Here is a 19063-nt window from a genome sequence, read left to right as displayed (position 1 = left end):
TGTTCCAGAGTCTCACTACCCTCCTACTGAAGAGCTTCTTCCTCAGCTCCAGTCTAACCCTGCTCTCCCTCAGCTTCAAACCATTCCCCCTTGTCCTGTCTCTAGACACCCTCAGGAAAAGTCCCTGCAAGTGTTCTCTAGGTCTCTGGGCTTTACCAGTTTTTGAGATAACTGCTATTTATTTGCTGAATCATCTTTAGGCTTCCCTGGCGCCACACCTGTAGGGAGTTCCTCTTCAGTGACATCAGGTATTTCTTATCCTCAGGTGCTCAAGCCACTCTCTGGCATCAGCTCTAGTTTTTTTGTGACCTAGGGACTCTTATTTTACTGCCTTTATGTCTACACCTCTGCCAAGATCTGTTCTGAGTATACCTTCTCAAGACTATGTCAGTTCATGCAGAATGGTTAGCAAGCTCTCACTAATGAAGAGCACAAGTGGCCATGGACCTAAAAGGCAGAGAAGAACAAATTTGTCTACTCAAAGTGCTCATATAATGTGTAACACTCCAAATTCTGAGCTCTGGCATCACCAATACAGACTTAAAATCCTTTCTCCTGGGCTGCCACCCAGTCAGATGCAAGCTGCTGAAATTTCCAAGACAAAAGGAACATAATCTATGGCATTTGCTCATTTCTCCATAGGAAGTTAAAACACCTCATGAACTATAACCCTGACAGGCTTTTGCATCTGAGGATGTTTCCCTTGTGTACCTGCCAGGATTGCTGTTGCATGCAAGTGTGGCCAGCATTAGAGCAGCTGATGCAAAGATGAGCACGTGCTGAGTGCCTGGTTTTGGCTTTCTCCTTTAGATAGTGGCCCAGTAAACAGAGCACTTACTCCTGGCTTAGAAAAGATTAAATTAGCCAAATCTCAAGGTCTGCTGGAGAAAATTAGGGCAGTGAGTACAGTTCTGAGGTTACAAGGGCTTAACTGAGATTCAATAAGGAAGGATGAGGTAAATAAAACCACTCTGGTTGAAATTCCCCCAGAAATGCATTTTAGGAGAACAGAAAATATTGCCAACTTCAGAAAACCTTTCTGTGGCATTGCCCTACATGCTCCTGCTGCTTAAAGAAAACATTTGCAGACTCTGCAGGCGGGAATCTGACTTTTTCAGCACTGTCAGCCAGTAAACAGTCATTTTCTAACACCTTGTGGTTGTTTAAACAGTGGCTTAAGGGAGCATGAGCTTAAGAATGAGTGACATTAGACCTACTGTAAGTCATCATTTGAGGAAGGATTTGACATGACAGTCAATAGGAAAAGAATTATGATAAATGTCAAAGACATTCATTTTTCCTTTTAACAGAGAACACCTCATTTTTGGCTGGCTCTGCTTCCTCTTTACTTTTCATTCCCAGTTGGGGCTACAGCGTTCAGCTGGGCATTTGAGAGTCTGGGAAAAGAGCTTTTCTGGAAAACCACAAATTTTATTCATGTTTGATTTATTTCTTACATTCCCAAAGCAACAACTATTTTGGAGATGCAGATGATTTGTGTGTGACAGGTCAGTGATTGAAGTTCATCATGGTATTGGATAATAAGCTGTAAAGTTCAACCATGCTTCTTGATAAATCTTTCCGTTTGCCAATGTTTGAATCTCCTGTCAGCACTGTCTTCAAGTAATCAGACTTGGGGGATGGATGGCAAAATAATTTGTAGAGCTGTTGTGGATTGTTCAGAAGGCACATTGGGCACTCTGTCTGGGATTTTGCCTTTTCAAGCTTACATTTCTTGTTAATTCTACCTTGGGATGTTATTCAGAAGGACTCTGCCAGCCATACGGCTTGGACTGCACACAGTGGGTTTGTGACCACTCTACTGTGTGAAGACCTGCAACTGCAACAAGCTCAAAACAAAAGAATCCAGTATAGTTATGAAGTCTGTCTGATCATGGACTAGAACTGTAAGGAATGCCCTTTTAGTCTGCTGTAGGAACAGAAGTCAGGAGAGGCAGTGTTTACATCCATGCATGTGTACAGAAACAGATGCAGCTCATTGCGCAAGCAAGTGGTCTGTACAAGAGGGCTGTAGGCTTGCTTGTAGCTGGAGCCACTTACACCTCAGCCCATCTGGCTGCTGGGCAGCCCTGTGCACATGTTTTCTATAGTTAAGGCTGTGACTATTAATGATTAGCATTGTCTTTGCTTTCTTGCAAGGAAGGAAGTAGGGGCTAAAGGAGTTGCAGTGTTACACAGCGAGTCTTAAGCAGATGTTGAAACAGAGCCCCTTCTCTTCAGGAATTCCAGCTTTAAACATCATTTGTGAACTTCCTTGCCTGAGAGTAGGATTATCTCAGACTTTACTGTTTTGTTGCTGTATTTTGTGTGTGTAATCTTAATCGTTGTGTTGTGTGATCTCGGTGTTCACTGCGTCAAGATGAGGCTGTATCGTTTGACCTCCGGTTCTGCGCGGCCTGCAGGGAGTTAAAGCGTAACTTGTGGGGAATGTTAATGGAAGTGGTGCATAATTTGCTTGTGCATCACACTGAAATTTACCCTTTGGGGTTACTGAGCCAGTGAAAATTCCACTGGGGGCCAGAGGACTGACGAAACCATCAGATTATCGCAATGACAGATTTACACCTTCCTTGTGTTCCGTGCTTCCAGAGTTTATGAAACTTTGCAAACCCAAGGCCTTCCTGCTGTCTGCTGATCTAGTGGCACCTCTTACTTTGCTGTGGTAAGAATGTGTGGTCAAAATAGCCTGTGTACAGAGAATTACACAGTGCTTCAGGTACTAATGGACTTCTACCCCCAGTCCCAGGGGCAACTACATTTCAGCAGCATAGTGCTTGGGTTATTAATAAGTGCTAAAGCTTAGAAAATGGAAAGCTTTAAATAACATGTGAGGGATTGATCCTGTATCAGAATAAGAATAAGGATGTTGCAAGGAGTAGCTATGTCCCTAACATTTCTGTATCTGTACTTCTGTTTCTCTATACTTGCAACAAGACCTCAATAAATGAAATTAAATGTTGTTGCTTTTGCTGTTAGAGAAGCAAATGATCTCCACAGCAACTCACTCTCAAGATGAACAGCAGTTAGTAGTGGGAAAAAGAAATGGGTTTGACACTTGATAGCACCACATACATCTTCATGTTTAAAAAGGCCTGCAGAAGTCTGCTGTTAGAGCAGAGTGCTGATCTGTGCTTCCTTAACAAAAGTTGTTAGTGTGTTTAGAGTCCTTTTTCCATCAGGAAAAGAGCCAATGTCTGTGGCCAGATTCCATTACTGTACACACCTGCATCTGCTCTGAACCTGCTGCTCTGATAAATTGATAAGATAAGCTGGTCACATGTTGTTTTAGAAAGGCAAAGAACATAGTTTCTAATAAAAGAATGTGACATATTTCTTCTGAAAGGTTAAAAAGCGTTTCTCAGGGCTCTTAAATTACCATATTCTGATACCAAGGGAAAATAAAACCTGGGCTTAGAGTCTTGTTTGTACTTAGAGGGCTTTCCGGACAGGAAGGCAATCTTGATGCAATCCAGTAAGCCACAATACCAGTGGGGCATTACAGGTGAAAAAATTGCAGCTGTACCCCTCACCACAATGTATTACAACTGTACACTGGAATATTTCCTGTACAGAAACAGGGCTTGGTTAACTTTGTTTCCCAAGAGTAGATCACATTAAAATGTTATAAAATCATGATTTCCTGCATTTGAATGCTTGTGGTTTCTCAACTGGTTCCAATATTACAAAGGGTTTTTTATAGCTTCTATTAGTTGAAGATGTATAGAAGCCTTTTTTTCCAAAGTCAGCTAAAAGGCAGTTCTGTAGTTTTAAAGAACAGTTTCTCTCAGAAGACAGGGGGGTTGCTTTCACATCTCTTTATTAGGACTCTATTTAATATTTATTTTATAAACTCGGTGCAGATGTAACTTGAAATAAAATTAAATATCCTAATAGGGCCATAAATAAATTGGTTAAATGGAGTTAGAAGAGCTGAGGTGGATGTTATTACTCAGAAAGCAAACCAGTAGTCACTACTCAGCCAGAGACCTCAGAATAGGTGGGGGGGGGTGGGGGTGGGGGGTGTGGAAATTAAATTAAACAGATATGGCATGTTCAGTTTTAAAGTGAGTATTCACAGTTAAATGCTCTGGCTTTAGGATAAAATTTGTTAAACCAAATTTAAGGAGAAGTAAAACAAATTCTGTGCAGAAATTATAGGGGATAATGTTGAAAAACTTCCCAGCTGTGGTATCTGATTATTCCTGAGTGTTGAAAGTGTACAACACAGTAGAGTCATTTTTACTGCCCAGAAATATGTGGGCATATGTCAGAGTACCAAAAGGCAGAAATGTAAAGGAGGCTGAGCTGGGGGGACAGCAAATACTTTGTACAGCCAGAATGTTAATGCTGGTACCACTGCTAACCCTAGCACTACTGATATTTGCCTCACTTCTTACCTCACTGGAAACCACTGCTTTGTTTTTTTCTTGTTTTCTTTTTTTTTGTACTTCTACAAAAGGGAGACAGTGGTGGTCCCTAGCTGTGCCAGGGGAGGCTGTTTTCCATACTCATCTGATACACTCTTAGCCCTGAGGGAGGCTAAAGCAGCATGATCCATAGAATCACAGAATCATAGAATTGTCAGGGTTGGAAGGGACCTCAAGGATCAGCCAGTTCCAATCCCCCTGCCATGGGCAGGGACTCCTCACACTACAGCAGGTTGCTCACAGCCACATCCAGCCTGGCTGCAAAAACCTCCAGGGATGAGGCTTCCACCACCTCCCTGGGCAACCTGTGCCAGGCTCTCACCACCCTCATGGGGAAGAGCTTCTTCATAACATCCAATCTGAATCTACCCATTTCTAGTTCTTTTCCATTCCCCCAGTCCTATCACTTCCTGATACCCTAAAAAGTCCCTCCCCAGCTTTCTTGTAGACCCCCTTCAGATCCTGGAAGGCCACAATTAGGTCTCTTCAGAGCCTTCTCTTTTCCACACTGAATAGTCCCAACTCTCTCAGTCTGTCCTCATAGCAGAGCAGCTCCAGCCCTCTAACCATCCTCGTGGCCCTTCTCTGGACACGTTCCAGCACCTCCAGATCCTTCCTGTAGTAGGGCCTCCAGCATGCAGTTTGGTTTGACAGTGCCAGACAGCTACGAGGAACAGCAGGGGACATGCTGAAGCGTCCTACGAGTGGCCGCAGCGTTCCGCTGCTCAGCTTGGATTGTGTGTGGGATGTGAGCAGGCAGATTTCAGAGGGCTCGGTCTACTTAATATGAATTTTCTTTCAAGCAGATTTTCTACATAATGTATTTTTCTGCAGGGTCCTTTTGCTATTTTTATACCAAAAATGTTTCGAAATCCAACTTCAAAGTGATGTTCTTGGTAGTTATTGCCACGAACTTTTGCCCAGTAAAAAGCCGGATAAAGCTTTTTATGTCCTACTACTGCAACTTCTGTTCACCTAATGGGAGAACTGTGTTTGTAAGACACTTGGCCCTAAACCAGTAGAAGCTCCTACTAACAGGATAGCTTCATTACAGAGCAATCAGTTTATTCATGCTCAGGAAGCTGGATTTAGATTCCCAGCATGGGCTGGCGTCTGACACAAAGTGCTAGTTTGTGTTGTGTTCTGCCTCTCCTTCACTTAGGTGGCCCTGCTTGGAGCAGATAAAACACACACATGCTTCCTGTCTGCTGTGTGCATTTTCTTGTACAGTAGTTGTTTCTGGAATAAGAATAACTTCATCTCCAAGAGGGAGCGCCCACCATCTGAGGGCCTGGGATCCAAGAAATAAACATTTCTCCTGCAGCAGCAGAAGGGGAGTCCAAAGGAAGCATCACTCGGAGCAGCGTTAAGCACATGCTGTAACACAGCTGTGGGTATCTTTCTTTCTCAGCTGGACAAGATGCATTTTGCTGCCTAAGAGCTCTGCATGTGTGTAGTTAAAGTCCATTTTTTGATAGTGAGTTTAAAAAATGACATGCCTCAGCATTTTAAGTTACAAAGCAGGAATTCTGTCAGCAGCCTTAGGTAGAAGTTGCTTGCAGGTTGCGGAAAGTATTCTTGCTTCATTATTTCAATACTGGAGCATGTAATTTTTAAACTCAATATAAAAAATGGGATTGTTTCAGCTTTGTGCCCTGTACTTGCAGGGGGCAGGACTGGAACTGTCCCTCTGAGGCAGCTTCTCTCTTTCCTGTCAAAATTTGTCAATACACCGTTTTCCTTCTTCATCAGAGCCACATCAGGCAATTTTCAGACCTCTTGTGTCTATAGTCTACAGCAGTAGAGAGATAAAGGTGGAACCATCAAATTCTCTGCTTTGTTTTAAATCTATTTGTTTTATTAACAGTTTTTCTGGTAAGTTTAGAATATTTTTGTCTAGCTTTTCCTTCTGATCTCTGCTATTAATGGTGCTGAAAAACATCACTGGACTGCTGGTTTGCTCCCTGTTGCCATAATCATCCTCTGGAGCAAGTGTTTGTGCCATAATCCATGGTTTTCTTGCAATGCAGACCTTGGAGATTGTTGGTTAAGTCTGAGTCCAAGGTTAAATCTGAGTCTGTAGTTATTAAAGGATAGTTTTGCACCCATGCAAAGTGCACAGGAGCTGTACAGCAATGGTTCTGTTGGCAGTTCAGAGGTGAAGAGAATCATTACAATTAAACTTTCTTTGAGACCTTAGGAAAGAAAGCAAAAAGCTGTGGAGAGGTGTGTGTTGAAGAAGGATACTCATTGCTTAGCAAAGTCTGTGGTTAGCTGTGCTTTGTTGGTGTTCAGTGTTAGAGAGGCAGCACCAGACATCCCATTTTCTAAGAGGTAATGATTCTTTGAGTTATAGCTTAGCTCTTACTCGAATATTCATGGCAAAAGTACTGTATTTAATTCTACATATGGGGATTTCTTTTGTTGCAGCTAATTCACTTATTCCCACTGCCTATGACTCAGTTCTGGCATGAGAGCCCATTTCAGGCTTTCACAACTATTATTTTTGGCAGCTAATACTGCCCAGGGCTACCATCTTTCCTTAAACATATCCAGATCAGGCATTAGTAATAAGCCCCCAAGAACAAATAAAGCTAGATATGTGGAAATCAAAGATTCTAAGTCAACTAAGTCTTTTGCAAGCTTCAAACTAGAAAGCTTAACAGATTGGACAGTCCCAAAGCATGAGCTGTGCTTTGTGTAGACAAGGCCATAAAGAGTGTCCTTGGCTTTTTGCTTCTGATGTGGAGATGATGCCTTGGAACATACTGCTGCTTGTTCTGTTGGATTTCTTGACATATTGCAACACAGGCAGAAAAAAGGTGTGTGAGGAAAACTGGGGAGGAATCATCTTTTCAACATGCTTAGCAGCCTGCATGAGTTGTAAGGTGATGTTTTCTTTCTGGCTCTTCATACCACTGAGTCCCACAGGCGTTCCTCTGCCTTTCCAAATCCAGCACACTTTGCCTAAGAGGTCACCACAGAGTTCCTAAAAGGCAAATACTCCTTGTTAGGTTACACCAGAGCCTGAGTAAGATTCACTACTTCTTTAGGGCATAATGATTTATTTTGCCGCCTCTTTGCCCCCTTGGTGAGCAGGTGGAAGGGCTGCAGTGCCAGCTGCTTGCTTGTGCATGGCTTTTAAACGCTGTGTGTGCAATCTGCTTTGGATTCTTCAAGTTTTGATCTGCCTTCTTTGCAATCCCTCTGTGTTGCTTTCCTCTAGCCTCAGACAGTAGCATGTTTGGGGCATTGTAGTGCCACTTAGGAAATCCCTTTCTTGTGCTCTTTAACTTGTTTTTGCTACTCAACTTATCTTAGTGGTCATAGAATTCATCAACTTGCTTTGCCTCTTCTGCAATGCCCATTCTGATACAGTTTGGTGAAAGTCTCACTAGGGAGACTTTCTTATTATTATTGAAAAAAATAATAAATCAAAGAGGTTTTGTTCTGAGATGGAATCTAAAAGAAATAAAGATCCTAAATAAAGGGATGGCTTTATAGGACTTGCTGCACACATGAACACCGTTGGCAGGAAGAGGTGTTAATAGGCAATAGGAAGCACAAAACCAAAGCATTCAATATTCAAAGGTATTAAATTAGAGTCCTAAAGATTCTCAAGGTATTGTAAGGACTGAGATTAAGAATAACAGAATGTGAGGGGCTGGAAGGGATCTCCCAAGATCATTGAGTCCAGCCCCCCTGCCAGAGCAGAAATAAACAGTGCTGTGTGTAGAAGTAACCTGTGCAACCGTTACAGACTGCAGCCTTGTGTTGGAAAGGATACAGATCTTTTGGTGGTGATGTGATTCCAGAGCTTATGGGTGCTGCAGGGAACATGCCAAGTATTGCAACATTTTGAGTCAAATCAAATGTTCTGTCACCAGAGGGGACTGTGGAGATCTGGAAAAGAAGGCTCCACAAGGTTGTGTGAAAGAGAGCAGGTGATGGAGGTTGCTGTCTCCAGCTTATTGACAAAACAAGCTTTTCAAAGCAGCTGCCATGAGCACCAAGGCTGACCTCCAACTTCCCTGGCTTTTCCAGCCTGACATTTCCTTCATGGATCACCTCACTTTGGACCTGTGGTTTCTACAGACCTTTTCTGCTGGGAACTGTTCCCCTCCTGAGGTGTCTGAGTAGGGCAATCACATTGCTGTTGTTGTCCTTCATTTGTTCCTCAACACTGCACAGATCCTAGTGGGAGCTAACAGTTTTAGCATGAAGAACTGGAATGTGTGGTGTATTCCACTTGAGGCTCCACAGGTGTCTTACACAAGTCAATCACTATTTCTCCCTCAGTTTTGATAATATGTTACCTGGTGTCCCTCGGGATGAGGTTTGTTTTCTCTGGGCATCATCATACTGCCTTGTAATTTTCCAGCTGACATTTACATAGCTTCACCATTTTCAAGTGACTCTGCAGTTTCTAAACAGATGTGTTGCTGTGTTTGTGTATATAATGTGCCTGCCTTTTGATGTTAAACCAACCCCTTTGCTCAGATTCTAGCCCTTGAAATTAAACCAGCACTGCTGATTGATACTGCTGTGCTAGTTCTGTGCTATCTTTCTTACTGCAGTTAACAGATATGGGTTTTATGTTGTGTTTTTTTTCCCCTCTCCACCCTGGCCTAAAAAATTTTAGTGGCTGTGGTTGATTTTTCAATCTTCAGGTATCAATTTGTCTTGACAGATGGAGTGAAAATCTATGTTTCAGGCTCTGTGGTTCCACATGTTAATTCTTCCAGAATTCTTTGGTGATTATTTATGTTCCCTTGCCCTCCTCAGCATGAACCACTGAGCTCCCTGAATTTTCCTTCTTAACCTTCATTCCTGTTAATTAATCAGCCTGCTGTCACCCCCATGTGCATTACAGCCCTTGCTGAGTAATAAGGAGGAATATTTATGGAGCTCTTTCTAGCTGTGCCTAGACTGATTTGTATCTCTACCAGGTTCTTGCTTTTTTCCTCATTATTACAAGTGCTTCATGACTTCTCCTAGGGTTTCCACTTCTGTGTTGGCCCACACAAGACATCAGCATTTTTACTCTGCAGCTTTGATCATTCTATTATGACAAGAAATGGGTAATTAATAAATTGCTGTTATGTGACAAATTTAAAAGAGCTAGTTGAAGTACAAAAGAAAAACCAACCCACATTATGGTGATTAGAATGTCCTTGGTGTGATGATATCTGATGGATTTATTTCCATTGCCTTTGTTGTTCTTGGGTACTGTAGAAGCAGCTTTTTCTGCACCTGGTAAGAGAAAGTAAGAAGTGTTCTACTGCAGAGACATTCTGAAAACATTTGAATGAAGAGAGCATGGAATCTTTGTAACAGTTACAATTCTGATTCTCTGGATGATGGCTAACTGTAGACTTGCACAGTGAATCCCATTGTATCTGCAACCAAGCAGAAAGTCATTCTGCCCTCTCCCTTTTATCACAGATTCCATGCAGCTTGGAGTACTGGGACGAGCTTCAGAAGTCTTTCGTTGCATTCCGGGAATTCAGTCTGTCAGAAAGCAAAGTCTGTGAGCTGCAGCTGCCCAGTATCAGCCTTGTGAACGATCAGAAGGAGCTCATAGCCTCTGATCTGTGGAGAATTGTGCTGAACAGCAGTCAGAACGTGCCCGATGACCAAAGGTAAAGTTAACGGAGGAGGGAGAAACAGCAATCTGATGCTGCACTCTTGAGAGGGCTTTGTCAGGAGACTTAGGAAATCAGATACTGTTTTCATATGCAGTAAGAGTAGCTGGTCCTAAAGGAGCTTCAGCCTGTAGTTCACCTTCACACAAGAGATGGAGTGTGCACAAAAAGAGCTTTCTTAGTTTTGTAAGCAGCCTGTCAGCACCACGTTCAGCCATCTTCTACAAGAAAGCTGGGGAGGGACTTTTGAGGGTGTCAGGGAGTGATAGGACTGAGGGAATGGAAAAAAAACTAGAAGTGAGTAGATTCAGATAGGATGTTAGGAAGTGGTGAGACACTGGCACAGATTGCCCAGGGAGGTGATGGAAGCCTCATCCTTGGAAGTTTTGAAGGCCGGGCTGGATGTGGCTCTTAGCAACCTGATCTAATGTGAGCTGTCTCTGCCAATGGAGGGGGGTTGGAACTAGATGATCCTTGTGGTCTCTTCCAACCCTAACAATCCTATGATTCTATGATTTTCTAGTTAGATCAGAGAACCCAGAATGCTTTCCTGGGCTGCCTGGCTCTTGGTGCCTGCTGCCTGCGTACAAACGCACGTGGCATCCACGGTCCTGGTACGCGGAGCTGCAGAACTCAGAGAAATCAGGAGTACAAACATGGCTAACAAAATCAGGGCAGAAAATTAAACATCTGCTTTCCATTAATAGTATCAGGTTGGAAATGATTTCTTGATGTTAATTGTGAAAGAATGCATTTTCATCGCTGAGAAGTTAAGTGCTTCAGACAAGGTTAATTCCTCTGAAGGCAGGACCTTGGCGGAATTGCCTTCCTGGTCAGCTTAACACCACAGAAATGTGAACTCGGTGGGAACTGAAAATGAAGTAGTGAAATTCAGAAGGTTTGTTGGGTTTTTTTTTTTTCCATCCAGGCATTTGGCAGTGTGATCACACTTATTGTTTGCTGCTCAGATAGGGTTCATCACTGTATGCAGTGTTTTGTCCAGAGAGCTCTGATAAGCTAATGGGTCGTAATCATTCAGAGGGAGGGTAGGGTTGTAGTGACACACAAATAAGTGAAACACAGTATAAAACCAGTTTTGACTCTGATTACCATCAGAAACATTTTACAACACATGAATTCATCTGCACAGAAGGTCTAAACTCAGGAGTTTTCACCTGGGAGGCTGCAGACCTCCTCAGTGGTATCAGGGTGTCTGATCATAAAGGGGTAGAAATATCCTAATGGCTTTAGGGTGCCAGATGACTCCAAGGAAGGCAGTTGTTCTGTCCACAGCAGTGTTAGGAGCACTGTGTTCTCCAGACTGTGTGTGTGCACAAAAAGCAGAAAGAACAGGTGTTCAACTGAAGCATCAGCACCTCACTGAATAGGGAGAGCAGGAAGAGAAAGACAGCAGCAAAAAACATGGCACACTGCTGAAGCACTGGAGAGTAAACAAACAGAAGGGGGAAGGTCAGCAGGCAGTGCCTTGAACTGCCAGCTCCTTGGGCACGTGTGCAGAGACTGCACAGTCACAAGTCCTGATAACTTTGGTGGCCTGAGGGATTCATAACAGTTTTAGGAGACGTAGTTTACACCTACATGAACTAACAGGAGACTGGAAATATAAAGGGCTGTGAAGGTCAGGGTGAACTCCATCCAGAAGCCTGAAACCTGAGGGGTACTTGAGGAAAACCTCTGATTTCATTCAGAGAACAGAAAAGGTGATGTTGGCTGCCCCAGCAGCAGTTTCAGAGAGAAAATTAAACTGCTCTCTTTTTATACCAACTTCAAACAAGGCTGCACTGCAAGCTTCCTCAGGAGTGACTGTGGGAAGTGCTGGTGTGGAAGCAGTAGTCCTGAGCAGCCATCACACTTGGTAACACAGACTGACTCTGAATGCAGGGGATTCCATTTGAGAAGTTTTGATAGTTCACAGGATTGAAAAGGAACCCAAAGGGAAAAGAGAAGCACTTGGAGCATTAAAGCCAGGGCAGTTTTCTTTCAGTTTTATTTAGAGTTTCCCCTGCTTCTGCTACAGCCATGCCTCAGCATCTCGTGCTGAGCACAAAGCAGTGCCAGCTGGTTATTCCTTTCCCCCCCAGCTGGAAAGCTGTGGGCAGCCCACACTGCATTTTGTAGCTTTGGAGCAGAAGGTGGGATTTGGGGATATTGTATCCATTTGATGCACAAATTTTGACTTCACAATCACATCCACCTGGTATTAATGCACCCATTGTTGCTCACCAAGACTTAATAGAGGTTTTCCTGGGGTTTTGCCTGATATATTTGGCACTAAAACTCTTCTGTGCCACACCGCAAAGGGACAGAGAATAAGGAACATTAAGGATAGATTTGGCTCAAATGAGACAGTTTATTTGTGCTTCAGTGGTGTCTTAGCAACCTATAGAATTGTGAGGTCATGTTAATTTCTCTCCAGAGACTGAAAGATAACGCTTGATCTCAGAAAACCCCTCCAGTGGGCTGGCATTTTAAATGTGCATTTAATGTGTTGTGATATGGGCTAGGAGAAGGCTCCAGGCTGAGCTTGCAACATTCAGAGATTCTCTTTGAATGGTGAATTGAGGGTGAGGAGAGCACAGAAGAGGAAGCTTACAGGGACAGGGTTTCTGCACAGAGGTAGTTCAGCAGCTGTGAGTTGGCTTCCTTCAAATAAAACAACAACATTCTCTCTTGGCCAGGTCACCTTTCATCTTTAGTAGTGCACCCTGTTCAGTTATTTCAACAATTAGAGAGACCTGGTGTGGTTTGGATTTGTTTTCTGTACATGTGCTTTGCCTCTGTGTTTGAAGTGTTTCAGTGTGTAAGTTGGAAGTGCAGTGTGATGAAAGCATTGCTGGATTGCAGTCTTGTCTGCTGTGCTCTGCTTGGGGAGAAGCACCTGCACTAACACCAGCAGTGACACTGCCTGGGTCAGACAACCAGCATGGCACAGGGTTGGTTAAATCCTCCTGGGAAGTGATAAGATCCTGGAGGTGCTGAACAGTGATGACTTTGTTGTCTGCCTTCCACAGCTCAGAAAGCGAATCTGGCTCACAAAGCACCTGTGACCAGCTTGTGACCCCTACAGCATTAGCAGCCTGTACCAGGGTTGACTCCTGCTTTACTCCTTGGTTTGTGCCATCACTGAGTGTCTCGATCCAATTTACTTACCTGGAAGTCCACCTCTGCCACCATCTTGATCAACTGGGCACAGGTATGTACTCCTTTGTGCAAAACAATAAAAGCATGTCTTAGAATCCTAGGATGGCTTAGGTTCCCAAGGGATCTCAAAGATCAGCTACTCCAACCCCCCCTGCCATGGGCATCAGCCAGTCTGGCCTTGAACACCCCCCAAAGAGGAGGTAGCCACAACCTCCCTGGGCATCATAATCCAGTCTCACCACCCTCCTACTGAAGACCTTCCTCAGCTCCAGTCTAACCCTGCTCTCCCTCAGCTTCAAACCATTCTCCCTTGTCCTGTCTCTAGACACCCTCAGGAAAAGTCCCTCTGCAGCTTTCCTGGAGGATCCCTTCAGCTATCGGAAGGCAGCTCTAAGGTCCCCCCTGAGTCATCTTATCCTATCCTATCCTATCCTATCCTATCCTATCCTATCCTATCCTATCCTATCCTATCCTATCCTATCCTATCCTATCCTATCCTATCCTATCCTATCCTATCCTATCCTATCCCGTCCTATCCTATCTCATTCATGTATGCTGCTTAGCTGCTGTTTTGCTGTGCATGGTCTCCAGTTCCTCATTTAAACACTCTTAAATAAATTACCCCCAGCAGCCAGCAGTGGTACAGAGCTCAGGGTCAAGCTGATGGCTGCTGTGTGCTGAGGAAGCACACAGGCTGGAGCGTGGGGCTGGCTGATCAGCCCCATCCTCCTCCAGCATGGGTAACTGTAGAAGCCATTGGGTGTTTTGTACTCTGATTAGTGCTAGCAGGTGCCACTGAGGTTTTGAGCCATCTTAGTGAATGAATTTGATCTTTGCCATTTTCCAGCATATTAGCAGTACTGGTAAAGTGTTTGAAGATTTTTGCAACCCCTTTAAGTAAGAATTCCTTGAAGGAGCTCAGAGAGCTGCAGCTTTAGCTGCAATTTCAGTTATGATCTGTTTTGGAGCTACATCTGGTTTTGTTCAGTGTTCTCTGTCCTTGCATTAATGGCAAGGAGATTCCAGGAGATCTTCAGATTATTGTCTAATTTTTCAAATGCCAGAGATGCTTTCCCTGGAAGATGAGCAAGCATCAAGCATCACAGCTAATTTGGACAGGGACAGCTTCCTTCCTGAGTAGTTTTTGTGTCTCTATGAGTGTTATAGTATATTCGTTGTCAAATCAGGCCAAGACTGACACTCAATGTCTGGCAAATAACTTCCTGTCTACCAGCTACCTCTATCAGTAGATAATCTTCCTCACTATTACACTCCAGTGGAAAAAAGGCAAAAATCAGATTACAATCAGCCCCAGCTGTCCCATTTTTCAGCAGCAGCTGAGTTTATGCTGATGCTGCTGTTGGTCCTGTTACAGCACCTAAAGGCCTTAAGTTGTGGGGCTCTGCTATGCTATGTTACATGCAAAGGGAGCACAAACCTTATTGTATCCATTATGCTTTGGTACTGTAATAGGGCTTGATCCTGGAAAGTGCTGAGTGTTCTGGTTCCAAATCCACAGAGCATTTGAGCATATGCTCATGTGAAGTATGTGAGCAGTTTGCAGCAGCATAAATAATAACAGCAATGGAAATAGGCACAAGCTGAGCCTCACACCAGTGGTGTCCAGGCCTTGCAGGGTCTGCTTTGCAGGACTGAGGCTTAGGTTTGTGTGATAAAATCTGGAGGGTTTTATTATATATTTCTCATGCTCTATTCTCAGGACACTGTTTGGTTTAATTTCTAGTGCTGTGGGGTAATTACAGAATGTTAGGGGTTGGAAGGGACCTCCAGAGAACATCCAGTCCAACCCCCCTGCCAGAGCAGGAGCAGCCAGGGCAGGTCACACAGGAACACATCCAGCTGGGTTTGGAAAGTCTCCAGAGAAGGAGACTCCACAGCCTCTCTGGGCAGCCTGCTCCAGGGCTCCATCACCCTCACAGTACAGAGGTGTCTCCTCACGTTGAGGTGGAACCTCCTGTGTTCCAGCTTGTGTCTGTTGTCCCTTGTCCTATCACTGAGCACCCAGAAGAGACCATCACCTTCAGACATCCACCCCTCAGCTATCTATAGACATTATTCAGATCCCCTCTCAGCCTTCTCTTCTCCAGTCTAAACAGCCCCAGGGCTCTCAGTCTTTCTTCACAGCAGAGATGTTCAAGTCCTGCAGTCACCCTTGTAGCTCTCCATTGGACTCTCTCCAGCAGATCCCTCTCTCTTTGAACTGGGGAGCCCAAAACTGGGCACAGTATTCCAGGTGTAGTCTCATCAGGGCAGAGGAGAGGGGCAGGGGAAGCTCCCTAGACCTGCTGGCCACACTTTTCCTGATGCACCCCAGGATACCATCGGCCTTTGTGGCCACAAAGGCACATTGCTGTCCCATGCAGAACTTGCTGTCCACCAGGACTTCAAGGCCTTTCTTCACTTGGTTTTGTGGTCTTGAGCTCTCTGTAAGTGCAGCCAAGACAGTTTTCAGTGTGGATGCTGTTATCCTGCACAGTCACATGTCAGCAGATGTTGCATCACTAATATTTGTTAGCTATCTGTGGAAGATTGTCTGCATCTGGAGCAGACCTTCTCAGAGAGACACGGTCTGTGCTCAACAGGTGGCAATCTGCAGGGCTCTGCAGTGTGCAGTTGCAGCAGTTTGCCTGGCTGCTCCGTGTACCACAACAAGATTGGGGTTTGCAGATGCTTTTTGCTTGCTGCTGCCATGAGTTACCATCTCATGAGCAGTTTGGACAGGATTCATCTCAGGCATGGTGACCGTTCCAAGGATTTTTACTTATTTTCATCATCTGTACAAGAAGTTAAAACCCACCTTACAAAACCATGCCGGAGGTGGCAATGGTGATGTCCTGCTCTTGTTTGTCCTTTTCAGCACCAGCAGGGTTTCTCCAGCCCTTTGTGTCTGACCAGAACACACCAGCTGAGCTGGAGTACGTGGTGGTTGCCTTGGAGGAGCCTCACGTGTACCTGCGGCGCTGGAGCGATGAGGCCATGTGCCAGGAGGTCCAGTTTGCGACTCAAGCCAGCTGCAAGCTGCTGGAGTGCCGAAACGTCACCATGCAGAGCCTTGTGAAACCCTTCAAGGTCTGGGGGCAGATGGCTGTTTCCAGCACCACAGCAGGAAGGCTGCTGGACTGCACCATCACGGTGGACCCCATTTTCATCAGCTTTGGCCAGTATGCCCTGCATTCCCTCAACACAGCAATGCAAGCTTGGCAGCAGGTAAGGGAACACAGCAGCAAGAGCAACTGTGGCTTGGTTTCATAGGGCCTTAGAGTAACACCTGCATTATTTACACACACTGCAAGATGTAAAGCATTAAATTTACACTAGCAGTGTTTTTTACTAACAAAACTGAATTCTGTGATAGCCATGAAAATCAGGAGGCAATGAATGCTGCATGGAAAGGTAGGGCATAGCCAGAACTGCTTGAGCTGCTGTGAAACTGCAGGGATTTACCATAGGGCCAGAACAGACCTTAGAGATAGCTGCCCCAAGGTCCCTGCCAACCTAATATCAGAATAATCCTAATATTGCCATGATTTATGAAGAGGTGAGTGATCCCTGACCTGCAAGCACAGCTCAGTCTGAGCAGCAGAGCACGCTCTTTGCAGCTACTCCTCCTGTTCTCACTGAAGTCCAGCACTAGGTTCATGTTACAACCTCTGCAAGCAGCACTCATGGCTGAAGCCAGGCCCAGGGCAAGGAACCTCACTTCTGCAATGACCCCTCAAAGGCCTGTAATTCCCTCACTCCACCATAGCCTTGAAATCAAATCATTCTCTTCATCTGCCTGAAGACCTATGTGGAGCCTGGGAATTAATTACCTATCATGGCACTACAATAACAGAGCCCCCCAAAAAGGCTGAAACATCTGTTTTATATCAAAAAAATTCTTTTTTAAGGGCATTCCATGGTTTTCTTGTTGCAAAAGGACATTCATAAAACAAGATCTAGTGTGATTTAAATCTTTACAGCTGGCTCAAATATCAATGTGAACAAAAATCTTTGTAGCTCCAATTTCTGGGTTTTGTCATATTTTGAACAATGCCTTTAATAAAAAACAAACATAGAAAGCATAAGAGAGTCCTTGGTAGGCTGCTTAAACCCAAAATATGTCTGACTTAGTACCAGCCTCTCATCTAAGACATGTGTGGCAACTACTGCAAAGTGGCCTTCAGGAAGGTCAGTTTTCTCTCAGGATGGGGGGGAGCCAAAAGCCAGCTCTCTCAGACACAGCTCCACACAGAAATGAGAGATGGTGCATGAATATGTAAATGTTTTCAACCACATCACAGTGGGGCTGACTGCTCTGTGCCTTGAAGGAACATTCTGAGCTGCAGAAGTGGGATTGTATATTTGATTAAGTGCAGCCATATGTGGCAGGGTATACTGCTGACAGGTAGGTTCCCTGGCTAGTTGGTCCCCATGCATAGATGGATTTGGCAGTGCTAACAGGAGCCACAGGAGGATAGACTTCTGTAATTGTGGCTGCAATTTTCTCGTTTCCTCTCGTGTCAGGGGTGCTGGCCACCATGTTCTGATGTGGTGGGGAATCAAGCCCTGAGTATTCCAGATTAAAAACCTGCAGCACTTTGAAATTAGGGAACACAAGCTCCCTAATGTGTGAACACACACACACACACACACAAGTGGGTTCAAAACAGCTGAGTAAATTGTTACCAAGATATTTTCTGTCTGCTTTACCTCCAGACTGGCATGCACAGGACGAGAGGAAATGGGTTGAAGTTGTGCCAGGGAAGGTTTAGGTTGGACATGAGGGAAAACTTTAGTGAGAGAGTGGTGAAGGGTTGGCACAGGCTGCCCAGGGAGGTGGTGGAGTCCCCATCCCTGGAGCTGTAGATGTGGTGCTTCAGGACATGGGTTAGTGGTTGTGGCAGTTGGGTGATGGTTGCACTCAATGATCTAAAGGTCTTTTGCAGCCTTAACGATTCTGTGATTCTAAGGGACTAAGTTTCCCAGTGACAAGCACTGTTTGATGGGTTCTGTTCACACAAAACCCAAGATAGGTGCTGCCAGCTAGAAGCATGAATTTAACAAGCAGCAAAGGTTATGTGAATTCTCCACATATTTTTTACTGGATTAATATCTGAACCAAGTGATGTTGGAGGCAGTGGACAGACAGATGAAGCATGAAACGAGTTGGCCCTGTACCTTTAGGTCAAGAGTTCAGGATTAACAGAAGCCTCTGTCAGCATCTTTGTTTCCTAGATAGGGACTGATAGTTTTTTTTACTGCCCTTTCTTTTTTTAAGTAATGATGAACTTTTTTGAAGTAGATTAAGCCTAAAAGCCACCAGGCATACAACTTGCTTTATACTTATAAATCACATGCTGAAAACCTGAGAGGATTAGCACTTTTTAAATGTTTCCCCTTTTGACATATTTCCCTGTTTAATCTGAAATCCTTGTTTAAATGCAAGCACTAACAGGCTAATGTACAGCTAAAAGCAAAGCTGGAGTAGTGAGTTTAATAATCAAATAACTGGGCAAGAAACCTCAAAACTGTTATAAATGTAGCTTTATTATTTAATAAAAAGATGGAGAGTATGAAGGGAGGTGGAAAATGCATGTCTGCCATGACTGTATTGTGGGGAGAGGGGAGAGGTTGTTGGTTTGGTTCTTTTCCTCCTTTATTTGGGCATTGTTTTAAGCCTTACCAAATTGTTTTGTAGCATTAGTGCTTTGTGGTTTCTGGAGATGCAGGGTCAGCTGAGAAAACAGGTAACTCCTGAGGGAGAGTGGCCTTAGGGCCACAAGGATGATCAGAGGGCCACAAGGA

The 19063-nt window shown here is 44.3% G+C and overlaps 1 protein-coding gene across 7 annotated transcripts in view; it reads left to right on the top strand.

Annotated features, from left to right (window-relative positions):
• The window catches only part of VPS13B (vacuolar protein sorting 13 homolog B), a 327581-nt gene that overhangs the window by 260904 nt on the left and 47614 nt on the right, over positions 1–19063 (top strand). For all 7 annotated transcript variants that reach the window (XM_068161158.1, XM_068161154.1, XM_068161155.1 and 4 more), the window contains 3 exons: positions 9894–10090; positions 13126–13307; positions 16134–16483. In XM_068161158.1, coding sequence (XP_068017259.1) covers positions 9894–10090; positions 13126–13307; positions 16134–16483 — 729 coding nt within the window. The remainder of the gene's footprint in view (positions 1–9893; positions 10091–13125; positions 13308–16133; positions 16484–19063) is intronic.

The sequence above is a fragment of the Melanerpes formicivorus genome, unplaced genomic scaffold (genome assembly GCF_026170545.1).
Source record: "Melanerpes formicivorus ecotype bairdi unplaced genomic scaffold, bMelFor1.0.p_v2 SCAF_56, whole genome shotgun sequence".
NCBI classification, from domain to species: Eukaryota; Metazoa; Chordata; class Aves; order Piciformes; family Picidae; genus Melanerpes; species Melanerpes formicivorus.
Note: the sequence above shows the minus strand (reverse complement) of the source record. Positions and strands in the feature narration are given on the sequence as shown.